The 12224-nt window shown below is 36.9% G+C and overlaps 1 protein-coding gene across 1 annotated transcript; it reads right to left on the reverse strand.

Annotated features, from left to right (window-relative positions):
* Nucleotides 1–1224: 1224 nt before the first annotated feature.
* Sas10 (UTP3 small subunit processome component Sas10) lies at nt 1225–11393 on the reverse strand. The gene is made up of 9 exons (XM_072299167.1): nt 11111–11393; nt 10060–10213; nt 8720–8903; nt 7740–7861; nt 6452–6596; nt 4999–5116; nt 3822–4031; nt 2448–2793; nt 1225–1415 (listed from the first exon to the last, which is right to left on the reverse strand). Exons 1-9 carry the CDS (start codon nt 11125–11127, stop codon nt 1323–1325), a joined length of 1389 nt encoding a protein of 462 aa, XP_072155268.1. The 5' UTR covers nt 11128–11393; the 3' UTR covers nt 1225–1322.
* Between the last annotated feature and the right edge of the window lie 831 nt (nt 11394–12224).

Raw genomic sequence — 12224 nt, forward strand, 5'->3', positions numbered from 1 at the left:
TTTTCGGCTATAATCAGTATATCATCAGTGAAACTCCTAAACGACGTATCTCCTTGGCGGTGTTTCAAATTCTCTATTTCGATTTTATTTTTTTACAAGGGAACAAATCAATATCTGTCCTTGAAGTTTTCACCGAATTTTTTTCGAACAGAGAAGAAAAAGGACAAATTTCTTGAGTGGTTTCTCATTTTAAAAATAAATTATGACAGGGAGTCCGCAACGTTGCAAACCAAGATATGTGGTTTGGGAGTTTCACTGCCGATATGTCTCTTTTTTTCTCTCTATAAGAGTGTATTTACTTTCCTGATGATGAAACTTTTGGATCCTTTGCTCTCAAAAGTCTACCCTCATCCCACTTATTCTTTCGACACACCATAATCCTAAACCATAGATTCTTTTTGAAGCCCTTCAGTTCTAATCCTTCAAATCATACTACATACTAGAATTTATTATAATCCCTTGTAAAAAATCGTTTTATTTACCCTGTAATTGTCATTAAAATACTATTTACTTCCTCCATTTCTTGTACTATTCACAAATTCCTACTCAATATTAGATCAAGAACTAGAAGAGCCTTTTCACCCTGCCGTTGGTATCCATTTTTGAAAGGATTAAATACCTATACCCTGTATGACGGCCTTATGGGTCCAAATGACATGCTCCCATAACATGGCCTTAGTAGACCCATGAACATCGATAGCCCTGAAACTTCTTTAAAAATCATTGGAAGCGATATTAAATATTCAGCCATTCAGTTGGTCTACAAACTACCCTTTAACCTAAAGCTCTTGTTCAAAAATTCGGATTCAGTGTCATTTATCTCTTCTCTCCTTTGTTTTTTCCTTTTTAAGCAAAGGGCAACATTAATAAATTTCTGGAGGAAAAAAATTAGCTATTTCCATTTGGCATCATTCACATTCTCTCTCTCATTCAGATCTCTGCCATCTTTGTTTAGTCATTCACAGAACCTTATATATGACTTATGCCATAGGTGCTCTGCGGCTGCAATGTACCAATTTGCAAATGAATAATAATTGATAATAAAAAATCTCACCACATAAGACCTACTCCATACCTGCTGCAGTTTTATACAATAGGAATGCTCCAATTGTTCAAAGTTTTTTTTTAGCATTGCACACAATTCTGAATATAATGATCTTGCATTCTCTGCACTCCAAAATATTATTTACCAGAGGAAAGTGAGAAATTTCTTATAACAACTGATTTGAAAAATCATTATCTTTTATTGTAACAGAGCTTAATAAATAGACCAAAGAAAGACGCAACAACCAGCGAAAACTATCAAGGATAACAGTTGCACTTTAGTATTTAATTTTGATGCTCTTGGTGACTGATGCTTTGATTCCTGACGCCTCACCACCATATCTTTTGATTTCTCGTTTGACTTCTCGGACCTGTAGATAAATTTGAGAAAAACATTAAAAATCTTTTAGTTCGCAGAAAAAAAAAAGCTATGCTGCAGTTTAGGATAGAATTCCGTCATCAGATGGAATAAAGTGGAGCTCTTACAGCTCCCCAATTTCAGCTAGCTTCACCAGGCGCCTGCGCTTGGATTTATGGCAGACACAAATTTCCCAGATTTATTTAAATTATATTGATCAACGAAAAATACCTCAAAGTTGCATGTAATGAGCTCCTGTTTAAATGGGAACTGTTGAGAAAGTCAAAATGACATTAAAAATACTGTGGCACTACTTTTGATCATACAGTGCCACTGCATGGTCCATACTGCAGTTGTCAATGCACAGCTTCACAAACCATGAATCGCAGTTGAAAGTGACAGCATGGTGGCAGGGATATTTTCAGACACTATATGGCTCTCTGGATAATGCGCCCTTACATGAGAGGTCAAAATGCTTGAACAACTTTGAACTCGTTCTTTTGTGGATTATTATAGTTCAAACAAATTTGGAAAAACTCATTTACACTAGGTGCCTTCTTTACTTTTTAAAAATGCAAGATTTAAGAGTTACTGTTATCAGGATAATTTAGCTTAGAAAATGAGAGGTTCAAAACTTTGCACAGTTTTTGCTATTTCCGAATCATTTTTCGATTCAAATCAAAGTTTTGAAAAGAACATGATGATCTCAGCTTACACGAAAACAAGACAAAGCATACAACAGTTATGAATTCAAGTGAATTTATCTTGCTCTTAAGTAAGAAGTTCACATCCTAGAATTCCATAACTGCTGCATTCCTAGTTGGGTATTACTGGCAAGATAGTGCCGCTCTGACAAGATTTCATGGAAAAGTTAACTCCCGATACACCTATTGCCTCTAATTCCCTATGCTGAGGGCTTGAACACTTGCATAAATAAAATTAAACCTAGTATGATTTTCCTTTTCAGGTAATAATTGTTGTTGAGGAAAATCGAAATTATTTGAATTAGTTAGATGATCAACAGGGAGATTAGAGAGTAATTTACCTGTCCTTTCCTCCTGATTTTTGCTTTACGAAACTTATTCTTCAGCTTGACCCTGGGATTCCTATTTTCTTTCTTCCTGTGAGGTGTCAGTCCTTTATTTTTAGCAATTTGATAGGTGATTCCTCGTTTGTCATCGGTGCTGTTCATTTCTTCGTTGTTCGTCTCTTCAGTTCTGATTCCTTCATCTGCTGAATCTCTACCACTTTCAGCCTCACTTTCTTCAGAGTTCAGTGAATCATCGGCTGTTTCTGCTTCCACTGAATTCTCTCCTTCCTCCAGTTTTTTCTTCTTACTTCTAGAGCTAGTCAGAGGAAGTAGGTTCAGGAGCTTCCGTTTCTTTTTAGATCTATGAATAAAAAAAATCATTTACATCAGAAACAGAATACTTCAGAACATTTAGATACTTAAGATGCCTTATGACATGAGGGATTTTTACTAAGCAGTAGAAACCGCTTATAACGACACACCTTTATAAAAGAATCCCGCTTGTATCGTAATTTTTGCAAGATCCCGTTTTTCTGCCCATAAGGACAATGTAAAATAATCCCGCATACATCGGAAACGCTTATATTGGAAACCTGCTTATAACAGAGAGAATTTTCGTCCCAAATCGAAAAAATTCCGACATAAACGAGATTTTCCCAAAAAATTTCTGTGCCGAGTTTCAGAACATTACGCAGAATCGCAAACTTCAATCTTATCAGATAAGCAGAGGGTCAAAGGTTATGTTAATGAGCCAGCGATACATGGTTCATTGGCCGGTGCATCAATCATCTGTTGACACAGCGGGTGCATTGTTGTTTGATTGGCTATTGTGTTTACGTCACGCGTGAAATCGCAGACGCTAGTGCTGCTTCCTAGGCACGCGACGTAAACAATACCGATGAACCCTGAGAGATTTTAACCGTCCATCATTGTCGTATTCACCTAAAATTTATTAACATTATTTCACGTCAGTTTTAAAAAAAATGACAGCTTGTTGCATGGATTAGTTTTACTGTTTTGTATTTGATAAGAACAAATTTATATCTTCCGCTTATCATAAAATTAAGTACTGCTCGCGATAAAATTCAAATCGATCCCAAAAAATCGGGTATGTAGCGTCACGACACGGCATCGGGCAGTGTGAAGACGGACCAGACGGACCCAGTTATCGCGGAGAGGGGCGGGCCGCGCTGTAGGACTCAATATTTATGCGAAAACCGCTTGTGCCAGAATCCTGCTTAAAACGTAACATTTAGCCGATCCCGATGCGTTGTTATATGCGGATTCTACTGTATTTACATCTGAATTTAAGAATCTCAGAAGCAAGCAAGGGAATTAAAAGGAATTAGAAGAAGTCAATAAAGGAACCAACACATAATGACAACTTACACATCACTGAAACAAGAAATATTCTCCATTGACATTTCTGAAATTTTCGTCATAACTAATTCCAGTTCGGGCTGAATTTGATTCTTGTACATGGGCTCCATTTCCTTGATCAATTCTCTGCATTGCAATAAATGTTTCATGACAGGATGATTTTTGATGGTTGAATTTTGAGCTTTCAATAACAAATAAAAACTAATGTTTGTAACATAACTGAAAATAAAAAAAAAGAGAAAGAGTGAGATTGGAAGAGCATGATTAGACAGTTTTAGAGCGAAGTTAGTTTCACACAAAAGTAAGCCATGATGGGAGCTTCTAAATTGTTTGACAAATAAGATGGTTTCTTCAATGAGATGTAAACATAATCAAAAGAAGAATTGGTCAGTTACGCTGGTCAAAGAATCGTGTTTGTATGCTTTATTCTTGTAGATTAGATAAAAATTATAAGGTCTGTTTAAACAGCTACTTCCTACGTTCAATGTTAACAGAGATATCACATTTTAAAAAGTCAGGTTTTTGGCGTCATCCACCGTGGTAGTGACACCCTTGGTTTCTTCCTCTTTTGTTTGATCAGTGATTCAGAAGGTGCAACGCAAAACTTAAACAGCATAGAATATAATCAAACTGTGGTGAACTGACTGACCGGCTAACCTATCTGTGTCGTGTGCATCATCTCTTGATACAAAGATCCTTGGAGTGCGAATCCGTCTGTTTCTGGAGTTTGCTAATGTTTGGTGCTGCTGAAGTTTTGCGTTGCGCCTACTGCATCACTGATCAAACAAAAGAGGAAGAAACCAAGAATGTCACTACCGCGGTGGATGACATCAAAAATCCGATTTTTTAAAGCGTCATATCTCTGTTCATATTGAAAGTAGGAAGTTGCTGTTTCCTTACTATTTCTAGCTTGTCTACACGAATAAAGAATCAAAACTTGATTCTGTGACCGACGCAACTGACCAATTTGAATTCATCCACAATAAAGAGGAGAAAAATTAAAAATAAAGATCACTCAATCATAAACTTATATCACACACATTAATTAACACTCTGTCAGATTTTCACATGAATGCACTGGATTGTGAAAACTGTTGTGTTCAAAGATGTTTTTTAATCATTTTACCTCTATGCTTTTAGTTTAATTTCTCATTTTAATCATCTCTCATTGTGCCTAATTACTTACTTCATGATTAACTGAGTCATCGACAAAACAAATTGGGTGGCAGGAGTTGAAGGTAATTGATTGGCTTTCAAGGATGTGACTACACTGAGCAGGTTGTCTTGAATGCAATCTAAATAACCTTGAAAAGACAAACAAACGCATTACATATTTGTAAATAGAATTGACTTAGACCCGAGGCATAACTAAGAGCAAATGACCCTCTGGAATGCAGATTATTTAAGAAACAATGACTATAGGGCTATGAGAGCTTGTTTAGTGTAGGAAATGGTTAACATTTACAGAAAATATAATCTAGTTGTCTTTATTTTCTGTAAAATTTTGTTAAACATTTTACTGTATTTTCTATTTTTTTGTGGAAAATTTGATCTTAGGTGGAAAAAAAAGTTTCTCTTTTCTCGGAAAAAATGTATTTTTCTTTCAGACTGAGAATTTGTGGTTGCAATGACAAGAGGCAGTGATACAAAATAGACTTTATTTTCTACAAGTTCCTTTTACCTGAATGATCAGTATGGGGAGAAGAATGAAAAATTGCGTTTGTGCTTTTAACGACCACTTGTTAATAATCATTTTACTTGAACATAGAATAATACTAGCTTTGCTACAACAGGTGCCCTGGCAGCTGAGCTGAAATAGGCCAACAAAAAACCTTCAATGCTTGCATGCAGGGATCGGGAATCGAGTTTGGGGACAAATTTGATGGTTAGAGCAATCTCATGTCGGTGAGTCTGGGTGCACACCTTGCCGCGGCAGACCAGCACCTCGAGTTCAAGTCTGCCCATGTCTCGACTGCTGATCTCACTCTTTGAGTCTCAAGACTGAGCAAATCACTGCTTACATGTCAACCCTCTTCGTGATATTCGCGATTTGTGAATGGTTCAAAGATTTAGTCAATGAAAGCAAAGAATGCGGAGATTGTACACTAGACCAACAAATTCAAAACAAACAAAAATAACATGCTTAGCCTAGTTCCCTGAATTTCTCCAAGGTTAACTGAGACTAAACACTTTTGAAAAGATTGCCCTCACATTTCTTGGAGCAAATTTTTCATTGAAATGTAAATAAAAGTATTGTTTCAAGACTTCAATCGAGCTTAAATGACCATAAAAGTATTCTATTCTAATGGCATAAGTACCTCTACCTCTGATTGCCAAAGAGACAGACCTCAGTTCATGCTTTCCCAAAAATGTACTTGAAAATTTATTTGGTTAAATTTTCCCCAATGAAAAATAAAAGGTAACTGGAAAATTCTCTTATTCTCAGAATTACTTGAGGTAACCTATTTCAATTTCAGAGAAAAAAGCAGGATTGCTCCATTAAAACTTATGAACAATTTGCTCCACCCTATTGGCAGTACTTTGCCACTCATGCTTTACAGTTTCCAATACTGGTCAGTCCTAAGATACAGCAGTGAAAAAACATTAACAAAAAACATTCGGTAAATGAGAGAACATACTTTTAAAATCAGCGATGAAACCTAGAAACTCGGGAGATTCTTTTTGTAATAAAGTTATTCGATCTCTCTTGTTCATTTGACTAAAGTCAGTCTCAATGATTTCTTTCTTGTCATCAGCATCATCAACTACTTTTGTTAAGTCACCCTGTAAAAAAATCAATTCAACCGTGAATTAAACTTAGTGATATGCACTGCATTTTGACTGAAGTTCAAGATTAGTTTAGTTAGGTAGTTTCAGACCTCATGGAGAGGGGCAAGTAGCAAAAAATGGCAGACTTTTCATCTACAACCCCCCCCCACACTCACACACAGTATAGGGATAGCAAAGTGAAATCCTTGGGGGCCCTGAAAAATCGGGGGAGCTGGGCCATTTTGGCGCCTAAAAGTTTATTTACCCTGTCAATTTTTTTAAATTTGCAATTTCATGTACCATACCATGATGCATTATGCAAAAAGAAAATTTGGCTCCATAAACCAGGGCTTTCTGGCCAAAGGGGCTCCTAAAATTTTAGGGAAAAGACAGATCACTGCTTCATAGGGTGCTCATGTAGTACCATAAAGCCAGTAACCATGACTTACTCTTCTCAATCAGTTGGATCCATAATGTAAATTTTTATTTCTCAAATAGGCCTTTGCTGCTTTTTTTAAAAAATGAAACATTAGACTTCACTTTAACCAATATCTTGTACATGCAAAAAAACATTTCTACAGCACAACCCTCTTTTTTCATAATGAATGTATGTAGAGAAAATAGTTTTATGTACTCATTATTTTTTTGCATAAGTTTTTGGTAGGAATGCGTAAAGGTCAACCTATCTTGGTTGATCCCCCACCAATTTCTCCTCTTCTCTCATCTTTGATTGATCTGGCCCTGCCTTTTTTCTCCCCTTCTTTGACTATCTTCAGAATGGAAGACTAATTGAAACACCTTTGGATGAGCAACTACACTCCTGCACCACTCACTGCACATTCACGCTTCTTCCTGATTTTTCTTCTGAAAATAAGACCATGCTTAGAGCCTTCATATTTTGCTTCATTTTGCTGGTGCAATTTCTACCTTTTTTCCATGCTCCTTTTTATGCTTTGTACTAGTCCTGTATGTACCTTTATGGTCTTTCTGTACCATTGTTCTGAGTTCATGTGCATGTGTATGCAGTGGAAACAAGAAAGAACTCATAAGAACAAATAATGAGATTTAGATAAAGCCAAATCACTTTATTTGACGTACACGGTCCTCCTGCACACTTACTTGCATTCAGTAAAGGTATCTGTAAATTTAAACACTTACCAAGGTGGCAAAAGTGAGGACAGGGTCAAGGTCATCTAATTGTTCAGCAAGCCTTCGCTGAATTGCTCGAGCCTCTTCTTCCTCCATCAATGCTGCTTCCTCATCTTTCTCATTCTGGAACCCTGCAAAAAAATCAAATATGTACTTATTTGTATCCATGAATAATTTCATTTTGAGGTTTGTGGTTATCTGTGCCTATCTTTTCAATAATGTAGAAGTGACGCTGTATAATATTTTCATATCCACCTATTCTCAACCTGACTTTCTGGTTTTACGGTCCTGGTTAGTTGAGCTCCATAGATGTTTTCTTGGAGCTGTCAGCTGGTCATCGTTAGTACTTATGCAATTGATTGGAGTTTATAGGATTATGAGCTGAGATGCCATACTCAGTCTCCTGCTGGACACAAATCTCGCTTAACCCTGCCCCCTGCTGGATGCAAGTCTTATTTTTACTTGTATATTTTATTACTATATTATTATTTTCTCATGTTGCTAACTTCAAGAACTAGTTATAACTAAACTCAAGCTGGATATTCACTTGAGCATTTCTGACCTACGAGGCAAAGGAGCGGTTGCATATGGGTATACGGTTAGTGGGTACCCCTTCAAGCACAACTTGAGCGCCTGTCTTGCACAAACTGCATGAGCCGAACATAATTGAAAGCTTTCAGTGGTATTTGACAGATTCATGCGCCTTTGAAAGCAAACAAAAACTTCAAATGTTCATTTACAACTTTAAAATGCAACTTCTGCTATGCCACATGATGCATCTGTCCCTAGTAAATGATGATCCATCATTAACTATATTTTCAAGTTTTTGGTGCTTGGGTTTTTGCATAAGAAAGAAACACTAAAGTCCACTGAGAAAAAAAAAAGGTATAGTATTAGGGGCTACAGAAATAAATAACCTGTGAACATGTGAAAGTACTGTAAGTCCAGTGTTAAGTCGGTAATTTTTTTAACTGAGATGGTGCACTCACCGCCAAAATCTTGATCTACGTAATCGGTGTCATAGTAATTTTTCCGTTTCCGTCCCCATGCTTTTGGGTCAGGCAAGTCCCCTTCATCATCCCCAAGGACATCTTTGTCCTCATCTTCAGAATTTTCTTCATCATCGGAATCATCACTGTCTTCTGAAGATGACTGTAAAGGCAGAACTTCTTCCTGCAAAAGAAATTTTGATTGAGTTAGTGTTACGGACATTTTATGTTATTCCAATGTAGAAGTGTAACTGCTTGTGAATATGATCAAGTAAAATTTTGGCTTTTTAACATTTAAGAAATTGACCTATGATAGAATTGATTACAGTGATCTTATAGTGTGGTCGCTTAGTTCAAGAATGCACCATGATACATGGTTTCCAGCTATCAGTATAATTTTAGTTTTCAAAAGACCATTCTCTCCTATTTCAGAAACCATTAGGAACCACCAACTTTGATGATTATCTTTATCACAAACAGCAATAGGTCCGTTACTTTGTAAATACAGAGACCATGGGAAATTTTAGAGCTGGGCTTTTAGGAAATCATAAACCTTAGCAATCACCTCCATTGCTAGACAATGATACAATTTTTGAGTGCTGCTCCACTACACGTGTAATAGCTTGAAATAAAAATTAGACCCAAAATCTTATAAAGCAACCTCCAATTTAATTGGATACTTACTTTTAGCATTTTTTTGCCTTGAAAAATGCAACTGTGATTTGAATTTAATTGTAATTGATTAAAAATTCAATTACTTTTTGGTAAAACGTACTACACAGTAACGTTCAAGAAAAAAAAATTTCATTAGGAGGAAAATTTGTACATTGCTCTTAGTGACGGACATAGTTAAGCGCATTTAGTTTTGGTGAGGAAATTGAAGATGTTCTTGAGCACAGGTTTATCAGGCGCATCAATTTATGTGGGGAAAACTGTCAAGCCAATTACTTTAAGCGCATTAAGTCCTTCAGTGCCCTGCCTTTTTCTTGTGAAGAACACTATTGAGCACACTCTTTGATCCACAACTCTGTCATGAAATGGGCACTTAATGCAAAAGCAAAGAACTTTCTGGTCCCTGGTTTGGAGAGAAAAGGAAGAAAAAAAAGAGTTCTTGTAAACGTGATGCGTTTGGGTCTACAATCCATGTTTAAAAATTTGCAAAAAATGCGGCATGGAGTATTACTTACATTCAACTTGGAAATAAATTTGTTACCCAGTTTTCGAAAGTATCCACAAAACTGCTCACGCCACGCAAAGATTGAGGAAAAAAGTTAGATAGGTAACAAAACTGAATTTATGAACTTCAATGTGAACAAAAAAGCCGAAACAATTTGACATACCTCGCTGTCAGAATCAGTATCATTTGCTCCATGCAACTGCTGTCTTGTTTTCTTTAAGATTGCTTTGTCATCTTCATCCAACTCTTGGTCAGAATCTGGTAGCTGATAATCAATTGATAAATTATCTTCCTCATCCGAGCCTAAAGGCTGTTTTCTGCAAATGACAGAAGAACGAATAAATTAGATGGAAAGCTTCATCATCAAATTCCCAATGATTGAAGGTAGATGTTTTTTTCAGTGACATGAAAAAAGTAATAACAGAGATGTAAACTTGAAAATTAAGGAAAAACAGGGACATTGACATGCTTGACTGGTGACTTCGGCCAGAGATATATTCACGTACATACGAATTTCTTCTTCAGTAAACAACAGTGCAAACGACCTTGCAAACTGCTTGCTGAGATGTGTACTCACACCAATTCCCGGTTTTTGTTGTTGTATTCACCGTACCTATTGATGCTGCTTGAGAGTCATTTTGTGCTAAGTTTCTACAGGCCATTATTTTCGTACAATCTGTCAACAAAGTTTCTGTTATTTTCTTAATGAATAAATGCAGCATGGCAATATGGAGTCGAATAGATCACTTTGCCTTTCAGCACTCGAGAACAGGCTAGCCGTAAACAAGGGAGAACCTAGCATGGGAGGTAAGGAAGTCAAGAGGAGAAAGAAGGAAACTGTTTTGGAAGAAGAAATAAAAAGGCATGCGGAATCCAAGGTGAGACTGCCGCTCAGTGGTTGTGGTTTTTGATCACAGTACACCTAGACGGGCTAGGTTGCTCTTAGTTTACAACCAGGTAACTCAAATGACGTAGTATTTAAAATCAGGTGATTTCTGTTTTAAACAGTTCCATAAAATTTACTTCACTAGTGCACTTAAGATATTTAACGAAATTTTCCAAATTAAATTGTCACATAATCTGTGATGCGAGTCAGAAAATGAGAATAATCGTGGTAGATAGTAGGTTCAGATACACTTGACAGTGTTGATTGTGTTTGCTAAAGAGCACCTTCTTCGCTATCTTATAAAAAAGAGTGCAAAAATGACACTTACCTCCTTGCACCCTTCATACTTGAGGACAAGATCTTCCTTGGGCGTACAATCTGCGATGTGGATTACGATGAAAAATCCTGTAGAATAAGAATGTGTTCACATTATCAATAGGTATAATGCCTGAATACGAGCACTTTCCTCAAGCCATCACTTCATCAATTGACAAGTAAGAGCAATGAGACAGTTTCGAGCAACAAACTTACAAGAATACAGACAGGAATCGAGACCACGACCACGTTGTTTTCACAGGAATATTTCTTGCTTGGTAACCTAGAAATCATCCTAGAAATAACACTTACATAGAGGAGGACCAGACCACGGACTAGAAGTAAAAAGGACTCAAGTCATATGAGCCGTTGTCAAATTTCTCTCAACAAGATGTTTGGAAAACTGACGTACGGTTGATTGGATTCTTTTGGAAACTCATTAGCAGTAGCTCTACGTTAAAGGAAAAATCTTCTAAAATTTTTAAAAGAATCTATCCTACCATTCTGACGGTAATAAAATAAAAGCTGATGAAATTAAGCAACAGCCAATGTGACTTGCTTTCTTTTTGCACTTGCCGCACTTGCGACTTTGCGGGTCTCTTGCAGACTCAGTTACCGCTTAAATTATAGAGAGAAGAGAAGGAGTTGGTGGCATTTCAGGCATCTTGGATTTAGTCGATGACGTAGAGTGGGTACTGGGTACAGACACTTTATGTCATTGTTTTAGTACATATTGAAATTGAATAGACTCTATTAGTGCCACGTCACAGTCGGTATCGATTGTATCGAACTGGATCCAAACAATCAAACATAACCTTACTATTCAATATGAAACTAAAGAATTTCAGAGATAATTCGCCCAGTTTGAGAAAAAAGTTGTGTTAGAGACAGCTCTTTTAATCGCGGAACGTTCCCGCATTGTTAAGTTGACGGGATAAAGCAGTTTCAGAAAGGTGAAAATACCCACGAGGGCCACCATGATTTAGGCCACTCCTATGCCACTCCAGTTTCTTGGCTTTTGACAGTGAAATTCTGGGAGGGAGGTGTCAAGATGAGGTTATGTTTGATTGTTTGGATCCAGTTCGATACAATCGATACCGACTGTGACGTGGCACTAATAGCGTCTA

The sequence above is a fragment of the Bemisia tabaci genome, chromosome 1 (assembly GCF_918797505.1).
Source record: "Bemisia tabaci chromosome 1, PGI_BMITA_v3".
Classification (NCBI taxonomy): Eukaryota; Metazoa; Arthropoda; class Insecta; order Hemiptera; family Aleyrodidae; genus Bemisia; species Bemisia tabaci.